General features: G+C 31.8%; 1 protein-coding gene across 1 annotated transcript in view; it reads right to left on the bottom strand.

The window, feature by feature from the left end:
* LOC142325017 (acyl-CoA Delta-9 desaturase-like) overlaps positions 1-24,624 on the bottom strand; it is a 68,391-nt gene that overhangs the window by 10,095 nt on the left and 33,672 nt on the right. The window contains exons 2-5 of the mRNA XM_075366301.1: positions 22,131-22,239; positions 11,884-12,020; positions 5,233-5,363; positions 2,727-2,932 (exon numbers count right to left, since the gene is read on the bottom strand). Of these exons, the coding sequence (XP_075222416.1) occupies positions 2,727-2,932; positions 5,233-5,363; positions 11,884-12,019 (473 nt within the window). The 5' untranslated portion in view covers position 12,020; positions 22,131-22,239. The remainder of the gene's footprint in view (positions 1-2,726; positions 2,933-5,232; positions 5,364-11,883; positions 12,021-22,130; positions 22,240-24,624) is intronic.

Below are 24,624 nucleotides of genomic sequence, written 5' to 3'. Positions count from 1 at the left end.
CATCTCAGGATTGGTCGAACTGAGAATATACAAGACTACACTTCATTTACATTCATACATGTCATTCTCATTCATCCTCTGAAGTATTATCTAAACAGTAGTTACCGGAGGCTAAACAGGAAAAAGAAAGAAAGGGTGACAAAACTTAAGAAAATCATAAATACATGAGAAGAAGGTTCTGTACTTTGATCCGCTGTTATTGAATTCAGGTAGTCCCTGGATGATTTACAGGTGCGATTCAAGATGTACAGGGAAAAGAGGGCAAGAATCACACCATGGTCATACTGCTTTTAATTTTTTTTTGTTGCTTAGAGCAGAGTGGGTAGTTGGTAGGCAGGTAGAGTAATAAATTCATAAAATGTCAGTACTGGGACAAAAAGTGAAAGGCGATTGCTATATGTAATTTCAAAACCCTGAGATTTGCAGCTGTAGTGTGATATGCAGTTCATTAGAATTTTATTTTCTCTTCTGTCTTTTTTGAAGGATCACAAGGGCAGACCTCAAGGATCAGTTGCAGTCCAAGGACCATAGTTTTAGTAACACAGGTATAACACATGACTATACAAACTTAAATAGGGTAGGAGTGATATTAATGGAACCAATTTGATTGTTCAAGATTAATAACTTGAATACAAAATATGTTAATATAAGAAGAGGAAGCTGTATGGAAAAAAAAAAGATTAAGAACTACTAAAAATTAGTTTCAAATAAATTTGAATGCTTTAGAAATCAAAATCATTTTCCAAGAAAGCAAAAATTATTTATAAAAGCTGTATTCAAATTAATCTAGAATTTCAGAGAAACAGTCAAAGTACAAAAAAATACACAAAGTGAAACACAAATACCTAAACTGACAAGCAATGAGGCATAAAAAATAACACTCAAGTAACAAACATAGTACAAATCGAACATGTTCTTTAATAACATAATGTTTTCTAACCGTTTCAAAATTATATTACTAACAACTGCAAACCTACACTGATTTCCCAACTACACCCACCTATTATAACTAATGAAAAAGCTGAATAAAAGCCATGAAAAAGTTTTTTAGTGGCACATTCCATAAATTTAGAAAGTGGGGTGTTAATTTACATTTGTTTCTAACATTTCATTTTAAGTTGTAGAGTGGTAAACCATTATTATTATATACATGGTTTGATATTCTATTTATTTATGTGATCTTTAGTTACCAAAGGGGTGCAACCAGGGGATGATGAAGTAATTGTTAGGAGACAAAGAGAGATGTAAAGAATAAAATGAATGTAAACTTTACTGGTATTAGAAAATTATCAGTGACAAATATCTGCTGTGCAATATTTTGTAAAACACTATATTTTTTTAATTTAATTACTTTTAGAATACCTTCTCTATATGGAATAACTGAAGGAACAGTTTGACCTTTCCATATCAGGTCAAGGACAAGATAAAAAAATACTCTCATCTTTACCTTACTGTTTCCTTCTTTCTTATTTGGGTAAATTGCATAGAAATTGGCCTGGTCTCACCTGGATAATACTTATATAATACTTATATTTACAGTAGTGATAAAGCAGACATTTCTTTATTGGAGCTAGTATGGTAGCAACTGGGAATTGTCTAAGAACTCTGTTTTCTATTTAGAGACTGAAAAAAAAGCCAAAGTAGAGACTGAAGTACCTACTGGGTTCAGAAATTAATTTTCAGAATAAAATTAATATGTACATTGGAGGAACATATAAACATTATATCAATGCATAAATTTGATTTGCCTTTTGAGCTTTTTTGAGTATTTTAAATCATCTTTTCAGTTATCAGTTTAATATCATCCTAAATGTAATAACATATTTTAAAGATGCCTTTATGCAGTGAAACTAAATAAAGTATTTTTTTCCATAATGAGTGTTTCTACTGCAATAAAATAGTTCTTGATTTAAAAAAAAGAGGAGGTTTTCAATTCAACTGTACTAGTTATGAATATTTAAATCTTACTCGCAATCAAATTGATTGATTTTTAATTATTCTTTTTTTATTTGGTAGATGATCATCATCTGGCTGTGCTGTAGTAGGTTTTTTTCAGATAATTAACTGAAAGTTTTCTTTTATGAAAACATGCATTTACTATTTAGGTGGCCTGAAGACATTCTTCATCATTACTTAATACTGGATGCTGTAGTGTAGGGATACATAGTGTGATTTCATTCTGATATTCATAGTTTTATCACATGAAAATTCAAGAAATTTAATTTAAAAGGATTGAGTAAACATAGTATAACTGCATTTCAAAGAAGGACCCACACATTTACTCTCCGATTCCTTTTCTTAATTTTAAGAAGACATTGGTTTTTATGAAGCATGTGTGTTTCTTGAAACAGTTTTTCATAAGGAATTTTTTTTTTAATTGTATATCTGTATTTTGAATAAAAATAAAACTAAAAAAGTAAATTAAATTTAAAAAATTTATTTGACTTCAAAAAAATGTTAAACGATAACTTGCAATTCTTTTAGATTTTAACTTTAAATCTTTTAACTTAATTAAGGAGTAGTGAGCTGTTGATAATTGTTTTTAATTTGGCACAAAATTGTGAAGTCAGAATAATAAAAAAATGGATGATTAATTTCTAATTTTTATTATGTTTTATGAAATCAGTTTTATAATTTAAAAAAAATGATTTACATAAAAAATTGTAAATTAAAATATGTTACATCAATCTTAATGTATGCTGAAGAAAAAACCAACATATACTTACTTCCTGTGGAATTCCAGGATTGGGTCATTGGTTATGTCAGACATATCAATAAGTGCTCCTTTGCTGAGTACCTCAGGATGTTTACGCTGCATTAACCAACCTACGTGTGCAAAGAAGAATCCTCTCTTAGAATTATGTGGGTCAGCATCTGTTTCAGTATATTTATGATGCACTCTATGATCTCTTACCCAATCATATATTGTATTCTGTAACAACCAGATATTCCAGATATTAACCCTACATTGTGCCTACATATCATTCCATATATGTACGTATAATATTAATTGTTTTTGATGACATGGAATATGATGTGTGACAATAAAGTAATGAGACTGATGTGAAAAAAATGTTGCTTACCGTTTTAGTCATGTTTAGTGTTGTCTCCTTCAAAATAGTTCCCCTCAGATTGCACACACTTATTCCAGCGCTTCTGCCATTGATGGTAACATTTCTGGAACTCATCTTCTGTAATATCCTCCAAGACCCTCGTCACAGCTTTTTGGACATCTTGTGTTGTTTGAAAATGGTGTCCCTTGACCGCCATTTTGACTCTTGGAAATAGAAAAAAGTCGCACGGAGCGATATCTGGCGAATAAGGTGGCTATGGTAGTACTGAAATTTGTTATGAGGTTAAAAATTGCTGTACTGACAGAGGAGTATGGGATGGCGCATTATCGTGATGCAGAATCCAATTTATCAGCAATGTTGACGCGGACACGAACAACTCGTTTACGAAGTCTTTCTAAAATTTCTTTGTAGAAATATCGGTTAACTGTTTGTCCAGGAGGCAGCCACTCTTTATGAACAATTCCCTTGGAATCGAAGAAGCACACAACCATGCATTTCACTTTTGACTTTGACATGCGAGATTTTTTTGGTCTGTGTGATCCCTTTGAGCACCATTGCGAACTTTGGCGTTTTGTCTCTAGATCGTATTGAAAAACCAACCTTCATCACCAGTGATAACACGGCTCAACAAATCTGGATTGATTTCCGTTTGCTCTAACAGATCGGCTGCCACATTTTTCCGTGTTTCTCGCTGTTGTTGTGTGAGATTTTTGGGGACCATTTTTGCACAAATCTTTCTCGTACCAAGATCTTCAGTTAATATTAGACGAACCGTTTCTCGATTGATGTTGAGTTCTTCTGCGATCATTTTCACGGATAATTTTCGATCAGATCGTACGATTTCACGCACCCTGGTCAAGTTGACATCTGTCCGTGAGGTTGATGGTCGTCCACTGCGGTCTTCATCTTCAACATTCGTTCTGCCTTCACTAAAAATGTTATGCCACCGAAAAACTTGAGCTCTCTCACTAACTTGACATAACCTCCTCTCCAAAAGCCTTCTGAAGCTTACCATAAGTTTTCGTCGCGTTTTCACCCAATTTAACGCAAAAAGAAATGGCATACCGTTGTGCAATATTTTGCGGTTTCATTTCTGTGACGAGACACAAACACGTGACCACTTATTACAGCACAACTCACGACTGAGCAGTTGCATCAATGTGCCGCTTGGACTAGAAGTAGTTTATAGACCAAGGTCAAAGATGGTGTGCCTACGCAAGTTGCAGGGTTGTCACATCTTGCAAAGAAAAATCAGTCTCATTTCTTTATTGTCGCACCTCATACATAATTATAGTACAAATTTTCTATAAGGACTTTCTATACTTCCATAGGAAGTTATAAAAGAATATAGAGAAGATTGGAAGATTATACTTTTTATTGTAGTCTTACTTGGCATTTGAGACATTTCAGACATTAGATTCTTTTCTCAGGCTCCTAGAGCTTTGATAAATGTAGATACAAATCAAATTAAATGAACAATATTAACTATATAATGATTGTAATGGTCAGTAATATAAAAATTTATTTCAATTCTGAAATTTTGTTATATACATCATCATTGAGTTTTTAACCAAACCCACCACATTTATTTCATTGATTTTTAAAAAAATACTAACAGTTAATACTTGAAGATTTTATATTTACTTTATTTTACTGTTTTTAATAACTTTTAGGATAGTTCTTGTACATTTTTTTTACTATTGCACTGAAGTTTAGTTTTGGGCAATACTTGTTTTGAAGCGACTTTTTAGTTTTGTGCAGTTGGTGAACTTTCCAAACAATTTTGTTAAGGGTTTTTCATTATGTAAACAAACTAAAACAACAAAATTATTTTTAATACTTCGTTAAATTTCTTATTCATTTACACTGAGGTTTATTAAATGTTGATACTACAATATAAAAAATATTTCCAAGTAAAATTTTAATGGATATTTCTGTATCTCTCTTTTTTCACTAGTTTCATGGCTGAAATAGTTTTGAACTTACTTTTTGTAACAGATAACTGGAAGAGCTATTCCAGTACTCCAGTCCCTATTACCATTCATTTCTACACATAATTTTTTTACTATTCATTTTTATGATAAGATTAAGCTTACTAGATGTTCTGTATTACTGAACTCATTAAAATACCACTATAACATTTTAACATGGTAGTTACCTGTCCTGCCATAGAATAAAAAATAAGAAGAATAATTTTAAGTGGTGTTTTTGCTTTGTATGCCTTATGTGACCATAGTCTATGTGCACCTCCAGTAATTCCAATTCCACTCAACGTGCCAATAGTGTAACCTGCAAAGGAAAGAATCAGGCTGATAATTAAAAAAAAAAATAATAATAAAAAATTTCTTGTAATTTTTAGATCTAAGTTATAGTACTCAAGTTTTATTTGAATTAATATTATATTACAATATATAATAATAATAATAATAATTTTTTTAAATTTTTTATTTTTTTATTTGCCTTGTTTGTGCAACAGAACAGTTACAAAACCTTTGTATGCCGCACAATATCACATAAAGTCACAAAAGAACAGCCACAAGCCAACAACCCACATATAAATTAAAAATACAATATTCAAAACACAATAATAATAATAATAATAATAACAATTATGCAGTCAAATACAACAAATAATTAGAACTTTAAAAACGGTAGCTACGGAGTGATAATAAAAACACATAGATGAAAACATACAAAAACAAAAAGACAACATTACTAATACATTCCAAATAAAGCAAGTTATAAGTAATAATCCTTAAAAAAACAACAATAATTTTAAAATCATGAAAGTGAGAATTACACCAAGGACAATGATCCATCGCCACGTAACCCTCTCAAATTTTTAATGTAAGTTGCCTCATCTTCCCAAAAGCTTAGCTTATCCTGGAACTTCACTGCAACACTGATACACCCCTCAATCGGAGACACGGTGGAACCAACCGGCGTCACAAATTGCCTAAAAGACCTCACTGACCTGGCCTGGTTCCGCAAGACAACACGGTAACGCGTCGGAAGTCTGTTGTGCAGAGCTTTATAAAAGAAAACCAAGTCAAAGTTTTGTTAACAACAAATGATGGGGTATCTTGTCAAAAGCTTTGGTAAAATCAAAATATATCACATCTACTTGACCCCTATGCTCAATTGCATTAACTGAATCCTGCAAAAAGGCGGCCAAATTAGAAGCTGGTGAACGACCTTTAATAAATCCATGCTGAAATTACGACAACATCGGGAGAACATGGTCATAAACATGTCTAAATAGAATCCTCTCGAAGGCTTTGGAAAAAGTACCGATGATAGAAATAGGCCTGAAATTATCCAGGGAAGGGACACCAGGCTTAGGTATAGGAGTAACAACTGCGTGTTTCCATAGGGACGGAAAAGAAGAAGACGACAAGCTCCAATTAAACAGGGAAGCAAGGATAGGAGAAACAATCTCATTCAAACCTTTGATAACAAACGCAGGAATCCGATCCAAGCCGACCGCCGATCTAGCGTTAAGAATTCCTATAGCACTGGATACGTCAGAAGATGAAACCATCGGAATGTCAAGAATCCGATGGTTGTTGATACAGGCGCCACCAGACGTAGTCTGCGTAGGAAAGTCCTGGTATACTGATTGAAAATATTCACCAAAATACTGACAACTCAACCAAGGATCAGAAATAGTCCGCCCATCGACAATAGGGGCTGGAGTCCTTACGTAGTTAGACTTCTGTCGAGAAATATATTTCCAAAAATTCCTCGGATTAGAACAAAGGACAGATTCACACTTCCGAGCCCAAACCACTCTGGCATCCGCTATCGCATACTTAACATCTCTACGCAGCCGAGAAAATAAGAAATAATCATCCGACAGACCAGAAGATTTAAACCTGCGATGAGCAGCCTTCTTCCTCTTGAGAAGATTAACAATGTTCCTATTGAACCAAGGTGGAAATTTGGTTGACTTAGGACGAAATGCAGGAACATGTAGACCAGTACACTCCAGATACATTAAAATCGCCTACAATACAAATATCAAAACTTAAAATATCTACGTGCCTATACAGAAAATCAAAATATTGGTCGAGGAGAATTGAAGCTAAAAACGGAGCAACATACATAACACAAACCAACAAATTCTTCATGCCTGGTCGAATTACCTCAACCCATACAGCCTCAGGAAACGCCTCGAGGTCCTTCCTCCTCGTACACCTAATGCTTGATTTTACAAGAATAACTGAACCAACACCACGCTGAAGTAAAGAAGCAGCATAATCCCGGTCAGCCCGAAAAACATGGTAACAGTCTGGAAACAGATTGACATCACAGTGCTCATCGCCAAGCCAAGTCTCAGTCAAGGCAACCACGTCGAAGTGAAAATCAATCAAGGACGCGAAAATTTCATCCTGCTTACTCCTCAAACCACGAACATTCTGGTAGATCATCCTCAATTTACCCATCGCTACCGAGCTGCAATCCATCCTCCCGTGAATCTTTTTCTACAAACACTGCATCAGGCCTCAACGGACCATAAAATGGAGCCAACAGCGTACCAACAGGCCAGATCTCAGGACGAACTAAGCTGTCAAAATCCGAAGCACAAACTTCAATTCGAAACGAGCTGTACGACTCGTACCTAGTCTTCAGACGAATACACTGAAGATGTTGAAAGTTGTGTCCCCCAAGCAACTTGGTGATATCACCAACCCTGGTTGAAGAGTTAAACCTCGAAACAAAAAGAGCTTTAGTCCTGGGCTTAACCAAATCACAGCATACGTCGCCTTTCCCAAAAACAGCATTTCGAGACCTCACCCCTTTCTTAGGGTTAGACGGAGCAATGGAACCCTCAAGAACAGACTTCACTTTGGGGCCTTTACGCTTCTCAGAGCCAACAACAGTCCAAACAGATTTCTTAGCCACATCATGGGAGGCTGCAGTCAAAACATCATTCACAGGGTTAGCGGATTTATTTACAGCATCAACTATAGCAGAAGTAAGTCCCTCAGCATTTTTGTAACCCACATGCGAAGTGTTTCCGGATGACCTCACTGCATCCTGAATACACCCAGCATCAAAACTCCGCACTCGTGTCATGTTGCCATTCCTCTTAGCCGCATTAAATACAGAAGTAGCACAGTGAGATGGCAAGGAGAGGTTAATATTATCGTCACCACAACGAGGTCTAACTGGATCAGGAATAAGGTTAGCAGGCGAAAGAGAAGAAGAACCAGAGGAAAGAACATCCCTGTGTAAATTTCCACCTTGAACAACCTTGCCAGACACGACTACACCTCTTATTTCGCTAATCGAAGACTTCAATTCAGAATTCTCATATCGAAGACGTTTAAGTTCAAACCTTATATCATTAAGTTCAGACTGGAGGGCACGAATTATTTCCAGAACTCCCTCGTCAACAGCAGACCGCAGAGATTGAAGCAAATCCTTATCAGCAATGATATCGCTCTGCTTATAACAGCTATCACAAACCACCTTGGGTGGATTCATTGAAAGACCCGTATCATTCAAAATACATTCAACACCTTTAACAGACAGCATATCTCCCCGAATAGAACCACCAACAGTGCCATTATCAGATTCTACGTTGTGTCCAACAGAAGTGTTATCATCGATAATGACGTGTTTCTTTATGCAAGAGCCACTTTTAAAATTCTTGCTCTGAGAATACAATCTAACCTCCTCCGCCAAAAGTCCCAAACATTTTTGATGACACCGAACTGTGCACACCACACAACGAAAATACTTCTGTTTCCCAAAGAAAATCTCATCACATAGAGGACAACGATCCGCGCTGCCCGGCATCGTGAACAACGTATGAACCAGAAAATGAAAGAAAATCACTTAAAAGAGGTAAAAGGCCCAAATTTTACACTTCCAAACTTTTGCAAAATAATAAAGAGAAATAACAAAAAAAATAAATAAATAAATAAATGTAAACAAACAGATAAACAGTCCCTAGCAACCAGAAAAACCCTCAAAATATCGCAAAGAATGTTCTTAATAATAACAATAATAATAATAATAATAATAATAATAATAATAATAAATAGTGCTTCACCAGTCTATGCTATCATTAGATAACAAATATTTGAAATAAAATCAATTAATTCCTCTATCCAATTCTTATCATCGAACGAAACAAAATTATAATAATCGATGATATCTGAAACCGCCACTGACAGTCAACTATAGACTTTATTGCCAATAAAAGCCGTAAAGCTAAAAAACTTAATAAAAAGGTAAGTCCGTTTTCCAAAATCAGTCTAAAATAAAAAACAAATCCAATTATATTTCACTAACAATTGCCAATCCTACAGACCAGATAGCTAAATCGAACACCAATAAAAAACCAAAATAAGAACAGAGCGCATAGAAGTACGTCTGTACTCAGCAGACCTCTAACTCCAACTCCAATAATAATAATAATAATAATGTTATAATAATATAATATATTATTTTATATTAATATTATATTTGCCTTCTAATGAGTATCTCCCTGAGTGGTTTATAAGTTTCAGTCAGATATTTGAACACTCCATACAATTCTAGGTTAGACACCCTGATTTCTTGAGGGGTTGAGGGCAGGATGGTGATCAGAGCTAAGAGAAGGCCTGAGGTACTCCTTTGGGTGCTTTCATTTTTCTCATTATATGGTCAATCTGGCTAAATCATTCTTTATCCATCCATTCCTTTCCCTTATCCTTGATCTCTTCCAGTATAGTGGTCCTGTATAGTTTTTTTTATTAGACATCTACTAAGTCCATCTTAAAGGTATGGGGATCTCAAAGATGCTGAATTCACGTTATTGGCTTTTCTTTTTCCTGTTTAGCCTCCGGTAACTACCGTTTAGATAATTCTTCAGAAGATGAATGAGGATGATATGTATGAGTGTAAATGAAATGTGTAGTCTTGTACATTTTCAGTTCGACCATTCCTGAGATGTGTGGTTAATTGAAACCCAACCACCAAAGAACGCCGGTATCCACGATCTAGTATTCAAATCCGTGTAAAAATAACTAACTTTACTAGGACTTGAACGCTGGAACTCTCGACTTTTAAATCAGCTCATTTGGGAAGATGCGTTAACCACTAGACCAAACCGGTGGGTTTTCATGTTATTGGCTGCTCTGCATAAACCTAACCAAGTATCTCATTTCTTATGCAGTAAATATACAGACATCCCTGACTGGGGCTGAGGTTCATCTGGCTTCTCTACACTATTCATTAACATATATTGAAGGAATTTTAATACATTTTTATTTCACCATTGAAATCTCAGTGATTTCATATGACAAATTGATTTCATCATCAATTATGACACACAACATACTACATTTGTGGTTACAATTTGAGACTGCTTAGAGCTTGTTAAAGTTTTTTTAATTAAATTGTTTAATTTTCATAAAATCTGAAAAAGTATTTAAAATTAATAATCAGGTATTTTCACTTTTGTCTAAATAATCATCATTAATTTTAAATCTCCACTTTACATTTTGATGTTTATAAATGGAATGTTTAAATTAAATTGCTTGAAAAAAGTTTAATTACTAGAAGAATAATCATCATATTTGAATAGTTTAATTTAATTAAAAACTTGGGCAACTCAGATGAAAACTTTAAACATTTGTTTATGATAATTTATTAATGCAAAGTTACAGATAATTTTTCTATAAAACTCAATTTAAGTGATTCAAATGCATGAATACTTTTGTCAAAAAATAGTACAGCCACTTACACACAATTGCTTCAGCTTTTTATTAGACTTGACTGACATGCATCTCATAATCTTTAAGCAATCTAAAGAGAAAAAGTTCATTATAGTGTGATCTGGCAATTATGGCAGATGACACTGAAAAAATAAATCTTGGATATATGAAACAGTTGAATAGGGTGAGCATTGTCAAATTGCAAAAAAATATCAATAAATGTAAAAATAAATATAAAAAATATCAATTCAGATGTTTCATTTTGAGTAAAGACATTTCAATTTGGTTATAGAGTATAGTTGATTCTTGAGGTTTGCATACTTTTGGCTGACTGTCGCTAATGGCAGTGGGTAATTATACTACAGTGGCTAATAGTGGTGTATAATTACTTCTAATCCATTCAAAAAGAGAATCAGCATAACCTTTTCAGTCACTGATTATGTGTTGAGTTTTTTTTATTAAGATGAGTTGGTGTGGCATCACTCCTTGCTTGATTTCTCGATTTTCAATTATTGGAAGTAGTGTCAGGTTTCATCTCATGTGATAATTCTTCCTAGGAAGCTACTACTTTCTGCTTCAGTACACCACAAAATTCTTTGGAGATAACAAAATATTTCTCTTACAATTCTACATTCAACTACTATGGCACGAAACTTGCAAACTATTAAATTTTAGAATGTTATGAATAATGTAGGGTGTGATCCTGACAATTGCTATTCCATTCATTTTTATGTGCTTTTCTCCTTCACCATGGCTTCAATTACCACACAAGCTTCTGGCCTCACTGTGCTTGATCTGGTCTGTCAAAAACTAAAACATCATCTGTATTATAATTGTATATATATATATATATACTTAATTCATTTTCCAAGTTGCTACTACTAGAGGCAGTGTTACGCTACAATAAGATTGTAAATAATGTAAGTTACCATCTTACTCAGGACCCTAAACATTTTGTATACTAATTAATAAACTGAAATACAAAAGGAGTTAATTTGGAAGAAAAAACCAACCTTGACAAGGTTGTTAATTTTTATGATAAAATATATGGAAATTGTTAATTTTTTCCCTGTTTTATAAAATTAACTTATTTAACTTACCCCATATGTATGTTTTCCAATGTGTAGAAGTCACCAAAAACAAAATGCCATAAACTCCTACCAAATGTAACAATATTAATGATATTACATTAAGCCATATGATTGGCTGTAGACTTAGCTTTGGAGAACTCCCCATTCTGTAACACAATTAGTACAGATCAATTAAGGTTATTATTACAGTGCAATATAAAAATCAATTATATAAGTACATATAAAAGTTATGGACGTACAATAACATGTATGTATATTATATAAGTATTTACATATCTATGTACATATAAGAATGGTGGATAGACGTCTCAAATGAAATTTTTAATAAAATAATTGTTAAATAGACTGGTATGGATAATTTTTTGTTACAAACTAATTATAAATCTAAGTAAATATTTCTTGTTAGTTTTAACCAAAATAAAATTCTCTTGTCAAATACATAACTAAGTCTGTAGAAAAATTAACTATTTGAATTAATTTTTCTTTTAGGAAAAAAAATATTAGGTTATAAATTGTGCAATTAAAACTTTCATGGTTTTTTGCCTAGATGGTCATAATTTGGTATTTAATATTGTCATAATAAAGTATGATGACTGATTTGTGTTTACATATATATCCTAATATTCCATATAGGACTAGATAATATACTGAATAGGGATAGATAGTAAAACAATTAATAACATTCTCTATATGGAATGTTATTAATTGAATAAACATAATTATGTTCTGTTCATAAGTAAGTTTTTGCAAAAAAAAAAAAAAATATTAATAATTATAATGCCCAAGAAAAATATAATTATTTTTAATAGGATTTGACAAGCCGTTTTACCAGTATGTATATATACATATATATATATATATATTTACTAATTTTCAATTTATATTGATAATTTAAAAGCGGATCTACCTGAATCAGTATTTAAGATGAGGTTTTCAATGTCACTGAAATTGAATATATCAGAATTGTGGAATTTAAAATGGTGAATCATTTGACTGATCTGGGTATTATAAAAACCATTCAAAAATTGCAAGAAAACCTAAATATTTATATATTTTTCTGGATGCTTAAAATGACAATGAAATCAAACTTAGGAAATTCAAAATGGTAGATTTAATATGACGGATCAAAATATAAAAATCATGTCAAATAATTTTCCAAAGTTAAATTTTTTTAAGGTTGTAATTTTCAGATTACAATTTTAAACCCAAATAGTAATGTTAAAACTGTTACCCAAACAGGTTTTATTAAATAAAAAATATGTGACTCAGATCACTTAGAACACTTATTGATTTTAGATTGATTCGTAACCTCTGAACGGGAGTCCTTAAATCTGTACGAATGTATATTAATACTGTGTCCGCCTATTTTAAAACAATCAATCAAATTTTTTTCAGTCAAATACAAATGTTAAATAATACCGGTGGTATTAATCATGATGAAAGTAACAAGGTAGCATTGCGCACAGTATTCGGCGCGCATGCGTATAAGCTCGTCCCAAAATCTCATTTTCTACCGGGTTATTTGAACATATAAGTAAGAGATTTTGGGACAAAAGTTTTTAGTCGTACAAAAATTTTAAATACATGATAATGATTCAACGAGCTAACAATCGAATATTTATTAAACATATAAATTTTTTTTTTTTTTAATAATCCTTAATAAAAATAAATATTTTATACAAGTCTATTGATTCTTAAGAGTATTGAAATTGATTGTTAATTAAGATAAAATTCAAAATAATGAATGAAAACCTAAACAAACAAACAGGGGACACATCTTATCAAGTGCAACTGACACAAAGTCTTCGTGTAGCGTGTGTGGCTCTATGGTAACGACTCCTTTTGCTATTCGTGGGGTTCGGTATCGAATCACCAATAATTTTTTTTTTTATGCTCATAAATTTTTTTTTTCTAATATTATTTTCCATTTATTATGTGAAACTATTTAATGCTGTTAAAATGGAAAATCAACTAAATGGGAGATAAAATATTTCAAAATTTTATAATTTTAGATCTGATATTATTTATTTTGGTCAATCTTCGGAATTGATGATTTTTTAGTTTAATTAAAAATATTATCGCAAAACAATTTTTGAAAGAAATTGCTTTTAATAATCTAATTTACACGGGAAAATGAGATATTACTTATTTTTTTACGGATACCAAAATGAATATTACTTTATAATACTGAAATAAAAAGTTGTTGTTTAGTGAAAAATAATTTTATATTCAATAAACATATTTTTCTAATCAGTCAAATGAAATTCAAGGGATTTTCTAGGTAAACCATTTTAAACCGCGTGCAATAAAGAGAACAATTGCAAAAGGGTCGGTTTTGGTTTTTATGTTAATGAAAACTATTTTATTTTCTATTTCATATAAAATGTTTCCATTATATTTACATTTTGAATTAAAATAATTAAAGTTAATTATTTTCTGAACCGCTCTGTATTTAATAGTACATTAATAATTAATTCAAGGTAAATTGTTTATAAAGAAAAATTATTAGAAATTATTATATTGTTAAGAAATAAACGAAATTAATCATTCAGATCATAATTCTCGACTCCACATACAGTCAATTAAATTTTATATAAAATAAACAAAAAAACCTACACTCCATATTTATTTGAAAGTGCGTATACACGCACACGTGAGTACGGCACTTCCTATTTATAAATATTAGAGTAAAAATCCACATTTCGACGCCAATTTTCATATACGTCAATAAATTTTATTATTTTATGTTTCAAAAGTTTGTTTGTTTTTGATAATTCTGCCTTTAATCACATTGATGTCTTGCTTCTGTTTGTGCGCCAACCGCATAAACGAATTTAAACATCATGGCGGGAAAAGGATTTTGGGACGAGCCACTGTGCAACGCTGGGTGTGCGACACCTTGTTACTTTCATCATGGTATTAATGACTCCTGAATACGCGGTATTTTTTACTCCTACTATCCTACTTACCTAACCTCACATGAATTCTATAGAAAAATAATAGTATATTTATTTCAATAAAATTTTACCCATTTAGACTTGTTTTAATTTTTTAATAATTTATCATAATTAATAGTATCAAACGATAGCCCTTTATTTATTTATTTTTTTGTAGCTCTTCCACCCACCCGACATTTTTACTGTTGATACCATTACAACCAGAATCTGGGAAACAAGCACGTTAAAACGGTCATATATCTTTGTATAAGTGCTTTTATTTTAAATTACTTTATCTTACCTATATTTATGCACTACAAAAAGGACAATTTTTCAGATAGTCTGTAATAGTATTTTAAAGCAGATGACCTGACTGAAAAAAAATCCGCTTCCTGAGCAGCTGTATTAACTTCATTAAAAAAAGGTTTTTAAGTGCTTAAAGTGTTCAAACTTTAATTTATATTTACGGATGCAAATACTCGGAATTATTGCAACAAGCGAAGAGACGTAGCCGCCAACAAACCCATTCAATGATTTATGTAGTACACGAAGTTTGCAGCTGTACGACTTACTTATCATATTTTACTTAACCTTCTAGCTATAACTGATTGTTCTGCTTGTCAATATACGAGGGTAAGTCAATTATTATCCGCAATGTAGTTATAAATTTTATTGCAATACAAATAAGAAACTTACATGTACATCATTTTTCAACATAGTCCCCTTGCATTTCAACGAACTTGGTCCATCGTTGCACAAACTTCCTGAGGCCCTCATAAAAGAAGGTTTTCGGTTGAGCTGCGAGAAAGGAATGCACCGCTTCTTTCATCGTTTAGTCCGAGGTAAATCGATGACCCTTTACTGCCTCTTTGATTGGACCAAACAAGTGGTAATCAGAAGGGGCACGATCAGGATTATACGGAGGATGAGCCAATACTTCAAAGTTGAGTTTCTGGAGCGTTTCAACAGTGTGGGCAGCAGTTTGTGGACGGGCATTGTCGTGCAACAACACAACACCTTTCGACAGCAGTCCTCGGCGTTTGCTTCGAATTGCAGGCTTCAGCTTGGCAGTAAGCATCTCACTGTAACGTGCACTGTTTATTGTCGTGCCCCTTTGCTCATAATTTTCTAGTACTGGGCCTTGTGAGTCTCAAAAACCGTAAGCATCAGTTTTCCTGCGGATGGTTGGGTCTTGAATTTTTTTTTGCAGGGCGAATTTGGATGTTTCCATTCCATACTCTGCCGTTTACTCTCCGGCTCGTAATGATGGATCCGTATTTCGTCGCCAGTGATGATTCTGTCTAAGAAGATGTCCCGTTCGTTACCATAGCGATCCAAATGTTTTTGGCAGATATCCAAGCGCGTTTATTTATGCGACTGTGTGAGTTGTTTTGGGACCCATCTTGCACGGACTTTATGAAACCCAAGTCTGATGTGGATGATTTCGTAGGCAGAACCGTGACTAATTTGCAGATGATGTGTCACTTCATCAATAGTTACTTGTCTGTCTAAGAAAACCATGAACGTGCACGCTCAATGTTTTCCTCATTTGTGGCGGTAAACGGTCGTGCGTAACACTTGTGCGAGCATTTTTTAATTTTTTAATTCATTCGTAGACACTACGCTGCGGCAACACACTGTTCCCATACAGTACCGAATTTTTTAAATTTGACAGATATTCTAATCATAAATTAGAATTACTTTACTAGTAGAAACTAAGAACATTCGATAACAAGACAGAGTTACTTGATGAACCAAACACTCACAAAACCAGTACTTGCATTTAGCTCGAATCGCAACATATGGACTTGTTGCGATTTTTGGACTTGGATTTTGGACTTGTTGACATTTTTAATTTTAAAATAATGTTAAGAAAAAATAATTACATATAAATATTGTAAATGTCAATCGCGCCATTGGAAAAAGGAGCACGCTAAGTATACGTAAATTTATCTAAATTTTTACTGAATTTAACCTTCAGTTAAAAGACGTATCAGTTTAATGACGTATTGCTGAATAAGAAGAATTTTTTCCAGCCAACATGTTCCAACACAATGATTAAATACCTCAAAATAGAGTCAAATAAATCATATGTCGTTCTCAGAACACAAACAAGAATTACAAATAATAAATTTTACATTGCACCGAACGCAAGCGATAAGAGATAATTTCTATACGATTACAGGAAAAAGTTTGTCAACTGAAATACTCAAAATTTATATTCCGATTTACGTTTGACAACAGGACATGTACATAACTACTAAGATACGCAACGATTATATACAACTGTAGGATTTTACCAGTAATTTTAAACTTTTTAGATGGGACATGGGACTTTTTAGATGGTCCTACGTTCATTAGTTATTAATCCCTGATATCATGAACCCGACGTAGTAATGTATTATAATTACAGAACAGATTATTAATGGCCGTTATTATCAATACCCGGTGATTGTATTTGAAATAACTACAATTTGCAGAATCTTATTAGCTAACTGAAATAATTAGCTGTATTTTTAAAAAGTTTTCAATATATATTCAAATTACTGATTAAAAACAATTGAAGTCCCAAGATTTGTGGTGTACTGAACCGAAGCGATTTATGATTATGAAAGTAATCATTAACTTTTATCTTCTTTTATAAAGAAGTTGGTAGGAAATAAATCCCAAAAATATAAAAATGGGTACTAAGAAAAACTCCATCACACTAAATCGCCTAGGATTTGCAGATGACCTCGCTCTTTTAGCAAATAATATTCAAGAAGCCAAAACACAAATCATGAGCCTTTAAAACCTAGCACAAAAGATAGGGCTTCATATCTCTTTCGAAAAAACTGAACTAATGGCCATAGATCCTCTGGTAATAGAGCACATTACGGTAAACAATCAGAAAATTAAAATAGTAAAACAATTTAAATATCTAAAAAACCAAATATCAATAAAAAACACCAAAAAGAAGGCCAATGGTGGATTGTGCCAAATGAGGTGGTGTATCGAGAAATAGAGCCTGTTACTGATACTATGCGGAAAAAAGAATCTCTTTCTTTGGTCATTTCATAAGGACACCGGAAACAAGACTGTCAAGAAATATCATTGAAAAGCTCTGGTTCCAAAAGCTAGAAGTTGGATAGATCAAAGAAATTAGAGAAGATATAAAGAATTGATAATTTCCCTGACTGACCTGCAGAATAAAACTGGAAAAATTACAAAGCTAAAAGACAAAAGCATTAGATTTAAACAAAAGACAAAATACAACGAAGAGGGTGTTTACGGATGAAGAAAAGAAAGCAAGATCTGAACGGATGAAGAAATACTGGGCAGCTCGGAAGAGTAAAATAACACGCTTTTCTCAGAAAAGATCCAACTAAAATTGACTTAAGTGGTCCCATGTTGGCCGTAAAAGCATAATAATAATAAAGAAGTTGAATCAATAACTTCTAAATCAAGGCATTTTTCCCTCCAACCGAATAGTTTTTTGTTTCCAAAAATTTCCTGTGAGAAAGAACATATAAAACCTTTGAAAATTCAATAAATAAAATTATAATATGGATCAGTAATTCAAATTTAAATAATTAAAAAAATTCATAGATAATTTATTAACCTCCAAGGTTTTTCTAAAACCTATAGGCAGTTCTCCAAAAATCCTTTCTCCTCAACGTATTTATAGCCTTCTTTGTATATACCTTCAAATATTATTTTATTTGCAACTGGGAGCAATGAAATTTGCCGACAATTCGGTGCTGTCAAAACAGAAAAGCAGATTTATAAACTGGTCGAAATATTACAATCTTTAAAATACCCCAAAAATTACATTCTTTAATAAATATATTTATAGTACACTTACAAGTGAACTTATTTTTCGACCTGTATTCAGGTATTCTTAATAAATCAATTCACGGATATTTTTTTCATTTAAAGATAAAATAACTTTCTTACCTTCTTCAACAGTGACAGCTGACATATGAAATCCTAGTTTACGGTCAGGAATAACTAGATTAAAGCGTTATGTTACTATTGCATCGACTCGGTTAATTAAACCGATAAATAATAGGCTACTCATTCAAATCTCCTAAGCATTTTTTAATTACATCATCAATTTCTAAACCTTACTATTTCCCACCAATTTATTTATAATCTAGTAAATATTGTTTCGTATTTTAATTACCGTTTATTTATTAAATTAATGAAGTTTCTTTTTTATTTATTAATTGATTGCCAGAAGTGGTGAATGCTTTTATAAAAATTAAGACAAAATTATACGTGCCCTATAAATTCAAATAAAAATTATACAAAAGCAATTAATTGTATGTAACTACTATTAGATAGATATATGTATGTTCATGATTACAAAATATAGTTTACAAATATCAGTAGAGGGATTAATTTCAATATTCATAGTTCAATACAGAAATGAGATGATATTTGAAACTAGTTTAAAAATAAACAAAGTATACCTTTCCAAAATCAGGAACTGGTATTTCAGTCATACTTACGCATATTACAAAATATACATACATACATTATAAAAAAATTATTTAACCGATCGCAAAATTTTTACTTTTAAAACTAATCTTTATATATATATTTCTTGTGTGCGTGCGTGTGTATGTCACTGAACTCCTCCTAAACGGCTGGACCGATTTTGATGAAATTTTTTGTGTGTGTTCAAGGGGATTCGAGAATGATTTAGATTCACAATTTGGTCCACTGGAAAATGGTTTTTTAATTAATTTTTTATTTATAAGTAGTTGATTTTGGAATGTTTTACATTGGATCCGGCAGACTGCGCTACCATCGCAGTATCGAATATTCGATAAAATATTCTATTTTAATTTTAGTTTGCCCCGACAGTTGGTGCTGCGATCAAATTGAGAAAAATATTTCGTAATTTTGTGTTATTATTGTGTTACAAAAAATCGCGAGAAAACAGTTTTTTAATAAATAAGAGGCTAATAAATCAGATGGAAATGTAAACAAAGGAAAACCAATCAGATCAATGCAAGATGGCCGCTGTCAAACACAACGACCAATCCCAAAGAGCCCATATGGCCGTTGCCAATGTAAACAAAATCACAACTGATTAAGTAACAAGTAGGCAGCACTGCGATCGCGTTTAGAATTGTGCGCGTATTGAGAAATATTATATTATATTATTATTTATTGAAATAATGTTTAAAGTGTAATTAAAAAATACACATTGTGCAAATTTGTAAGGTACAGTATTGATGTGAAAATGTTTTTTAAATTTATTTATGTGTTGTTGAACTTGGGATGGTTAAGGTTCACAATTGGGTCCGGTAGGCAGCGTGTGGGTCTGGTAGGCAGAGCTGCGATCGCGTTTTAGAAGTTTTTTTTTAATTTTTGGTTTATCAGTCAAACCCAAAGGTAGTTGGTGCTGCGATCGGATTCTAGGAATTTTTTTTTATTTTGTTGCTTTTTCGCATATCAGTTACTTGCGTTGTAGCTTAGTGTTGTTCTTACATTAAAATTCGTATTTGTAACGGACTTCTGTGTTTAGAGAATAGTTTGAATTAAATCCGATAGGTAGTGCTGTTCTGACAATTGAATTTATTTACATTCCGAATTTTATAAAGTTAAAGGTGAAATTTTATAAGGTTCCGTAATGTTTTGTAAGTTTCTTAATGTTCAGTATTAATTGTAATGATTTTGCAGCCACAACACTTTTCGTTAAAAAATTATTTTCCACCGAATGCTGTGATTAGAGAGTGGTGTGAATTAAATCCGATAGGTGATGATATTGTTTTGCCATTTGGATTTATTTACATTCTGACTTTTATAAAGTGAAAGGTTAAATTTTGTTAAATTGCTAATGTTCAGTTTTTTAAGGTTTTATGAAACTTTCAATTGTTGTCATTTAATCTGTATGTATACTCAGATCTAGCAATAGCGAAGCATTGCCGAGAATTGCTAGAATTACGCGCTTATGAAGAATATTATATTATATTATTATTTATTGAAATAACGTTTTAAAGTTTAATTAAAAAATGTACATTGTGTAAATTTGTAAGGTGCAGTATTGAATTGAGTATTTTACATGATTTTTCATGAATTTTAATGTTGTATACACGTGCATTCAATAACAATCAACTTAACCTACAAATTTGTATTGTCAGTTCTCATTTGATTCTATGCAACTTCTAAAGTACTGAACGGCTCTTTGAAAATAAAAATTTAAGTTTGTAAAATAAATTATAACATTTATAAAATTAAAATATAAGTTACTTATAATATAGTTTAAAGTATATTTAAAAAATGAATTTATAATGTTTTAGCTGATTAATTTTATAAAAAGTTTTCTAAAATTATTTTTAATTTACAATATTTAAAATTTGGTAAAATAGATGCTAAAATAAAGAATGAGAAAAATGATAAAAATTTCTACTAAAATTTTAACTACGTTGCTTTTTTACAGTGCTTTAATTTTTTTTATTAATTGATTAATTAAGCTGTTACATGGTTATGAAACATCAAAATTATTAAATAAAAAAAAAAAATATGTAGGAGGTACTTTTTAGAATGATATTAAGTGAAAATTAGTAGTAATGTGGATGAAAATTTATTAATTAATTAACTAATCATTAATTTTACGACATTTCGATTTTTTAATTCAATTTTCATCAGACATCTCAATATTTAGTGAAAATAAATATAACCATACTACACATAATTAATCAATAAACCCATTACAATAATACAATAATCACAAACTGATAATATCATACTAATAGTCATTTTAACGAAATTTAGAACACATTCCTACTAATTTTAACTTAATTAAGTTACTTATATTTATGTGTGTGCATTTATTACAGAATAATGCCGCGTCAGGACAACGTCTGTCAGGTATTATTATAAAAATGTGCTTGGAGTATTATTTTTTCAAAAAATAATATTTATAAATAATAAAATTAAAAGGAATAACAGTATAACAGCTTACACGACTAACAAAAAAGTTCACCTTTACAATTATACACTTATCCAACAAAGTTAACTGAACACTATATACACGCACGCTCGAACACAACTTATACAGATACTCTGAAGTCAATTTCTCTTTTTTTATTCTTTAAAAATATTTAATTTTAAAATAAATTACTCCAGTTTACTAAAATCAACCTTAACATTTAATTTTAATTTTGCAAATCGATCACCGTTTAGTAACATACTTTTGCAATATTACGAGTCTGCCTATATTTAAAATGGAATTATTTATCATTACTACTAACGTCAATAACAATAATTTACTACATACAGTCAAATTGTCATCGACATAAATTAATTTATACAATAACCACCTACCTCCTTATTATTATTTTTTCCTATTTTTAACCACAATGTCAGTAACGTCTTTTCAAAATTTCACAATTCCGCTTGTTCTGGATATTTTTCTTAGCTGGGAGCCGACAAACTGTAATAACAAAATGATAATAATAATACAATAAGAACAAAAATAATAGCATTAACAAAAGCTAAGGGAAAGTTTTAATGGCTGACGGAAGACTTTTAATTTTGTAAAGGGTGGTGAGTGAGGTACTCTAATAGATCCAGTTCTGTACTTGGATTGGGGTATCTCAAGTTATTAGTAATTGCAATTTCTCATCTTGAAAGCTCTTATAATCCACTTTAGTGGTCACACAACGGAACCGGTATACACCTGTGGTCAAGTTAGTATCTAAACTACTTTGCATTCATTATTCCAAGAGCATGAATTACAGCCTAGGTCGATGAGTTGGTTGACGAACACTGGAACATATAAATATGAGATTTCTGAGGATGGGAGCAACTGCGCCTTATCTCTGTGGTTTAGTTCCAGCTATCTGGACTACCTACGACGAGTGTTCGCCTGATTATCAAAAGCTAACCTTGTGAAATGTGGAAACGGTTTAAACGAACTTTGTAAATGAATATCTTTGTTGCTCCCAACTACAAATCATAAAAATGGAAACCGATATAACCCACTGCATTTTATCGTTCAGTTACAATGACTGAGCGCTTCCTTCAACAAGGTACAGAATATTCTAGATCAAAGCAGATCATTGCTCATTGCCAATCGGTGGTCTGCAAATATCATGGCACCATTAGAGAATACCCTTAAAGGATGCTTGAGTTGTTTAGTAACTAGTAACGTACAAGATACGTCTATGTAATAACTGTATGACTTGTCCTCAAACTTGCCTTAGTGCTCTTACGGTGACAGTAGTGACTGGCCAATGCATTACAGATGTATTAACTGATGAACTACAGACATATGAAGATTTAAAGAGCATATATGGACATATATAGTATATATTGACTTTGAGCCACGCTCCTGGCTGTTATCATTGATTTTTTGAACAGGATTATATATAAGAAGCAAACATGTCTCCAACTGTACTCCGAATAAAGCTAATACCGAAATTGATTGGTATATCTATCCACTAAGACATATAGGAAGCAATGCTTTGAGTTACTTTGGTAACTCGAGGAGTTACTTGAGATTCTTGGGATTGAATTCATTACATACCCGAGTTCAGTCTATCAGTAACGGTTTCTAGTACTTTAATTATAATCAGGTCAGTATAGTTAAATACGGATGTTATAAAGCACCAAACACCAATGTTATAAAGCCTCATTCATATGAATGAGGCTTGGTCTGAATAAATGTCGGATATGTTGAAGAACTGTCAATGGGTGCAAGTTGAAGAACTGACTCTGAATCCTCCTGCTTTCAGGAAAGCTACAGGGCGTAGCGACCTTTAGATACCTTGGTTTCTTGCAAAGTATGGGATTAGACAACGGCCACGGGAATGAAATTTTAACATCTGGATTTAAGAGAAGAATAAAAACGATCATGAGTTTACAGTTGAATTAGTCGTACAGGATTGATAGCCTGGCGCGTAAAATTCGCTGCTATAAAAACAACAGATATTTTTGAGATTTCATATTTAAATCAAACCGATGTATTTCATAAGTAAAAAGTATGGTTTACAATGCACCGATGTTCAGTGTAAAAGATCTTTCGCAAAGAATTTAAGGAGATTTTCGACCTATCACAGGTATGCAAAGAATTTTTAAGAGTGAGATAATCTTAAAATCGTCGGTTGCTACAGTGTACTGCCACTGATGGAGACCATCTTGAACATTTGCTTAAGGAAAAATTTAAAGTAAAAACTGTTGTGTTATTATTTATTTATTTAATGTTTATTTTATTTAAATCCTGTTCAAATTTAAATTTTAAATAAATCTACTGTTTATTGTAATCGTGTAGAATATATTAAATTTCATTTTTTCCTATTATGATAAATAAGTTTCACTTAGTCATTGTTAACAGCGGAACTTATAAAATAGCAGAAAACTGTTTATTTTTAATAATTAGTATTTTAATTTATTTCACTTTTTTTAATAAATAAACGAGCGCCATTTTGCAATATAAATAATGATTTACAAATCAGTTTATATACATTAAGTTTAATTATTCGTTATTTAATATCGAAAGCATGAAAAAGGTCAAACTTTTTCAAATTAAACTGAGTAGCAGTGCAGATTAATTCTGGTTGAAAACTATGTAACCAATTTTCTGTAATAACTCGATTGTTTTCAAAAGTAAGATGGCATTTTATATGTAATGAAAGACTTAACATTTTAGCTAATAAAACGTATTTTGATCAAACTAACGATTACAGAAATGTAAAAAATTATAAAACTTGACTAGCCAACATTTTGAAATTCGTGAACGTGTTTACAACGTAATTTTTTTATTTATTAAAGAATGCTGATGTAAACTTATTCACCAGATATTATAATGAGCCCTCAA

Source organism: Lycorma delicatula, chromosome 1 (genome assembly GCF_047948215.1).
Source record: "Lycorma delicatula isolate Av1 chromosome 1, ASM4794821v1, whole genome shotgun sequence".
Lineage (NCBI taxonomy): Eukaryota > Metazoa > Arthropoda > Insecta > Hemiptera > Fulgoridae > Lycorma > Lycorma delicatula.
The sequence above is the reverse complement of the archived record's forward strand: the minus strand, read 5'-3'. Positions and strand labels throughout refer to the sequence as shown.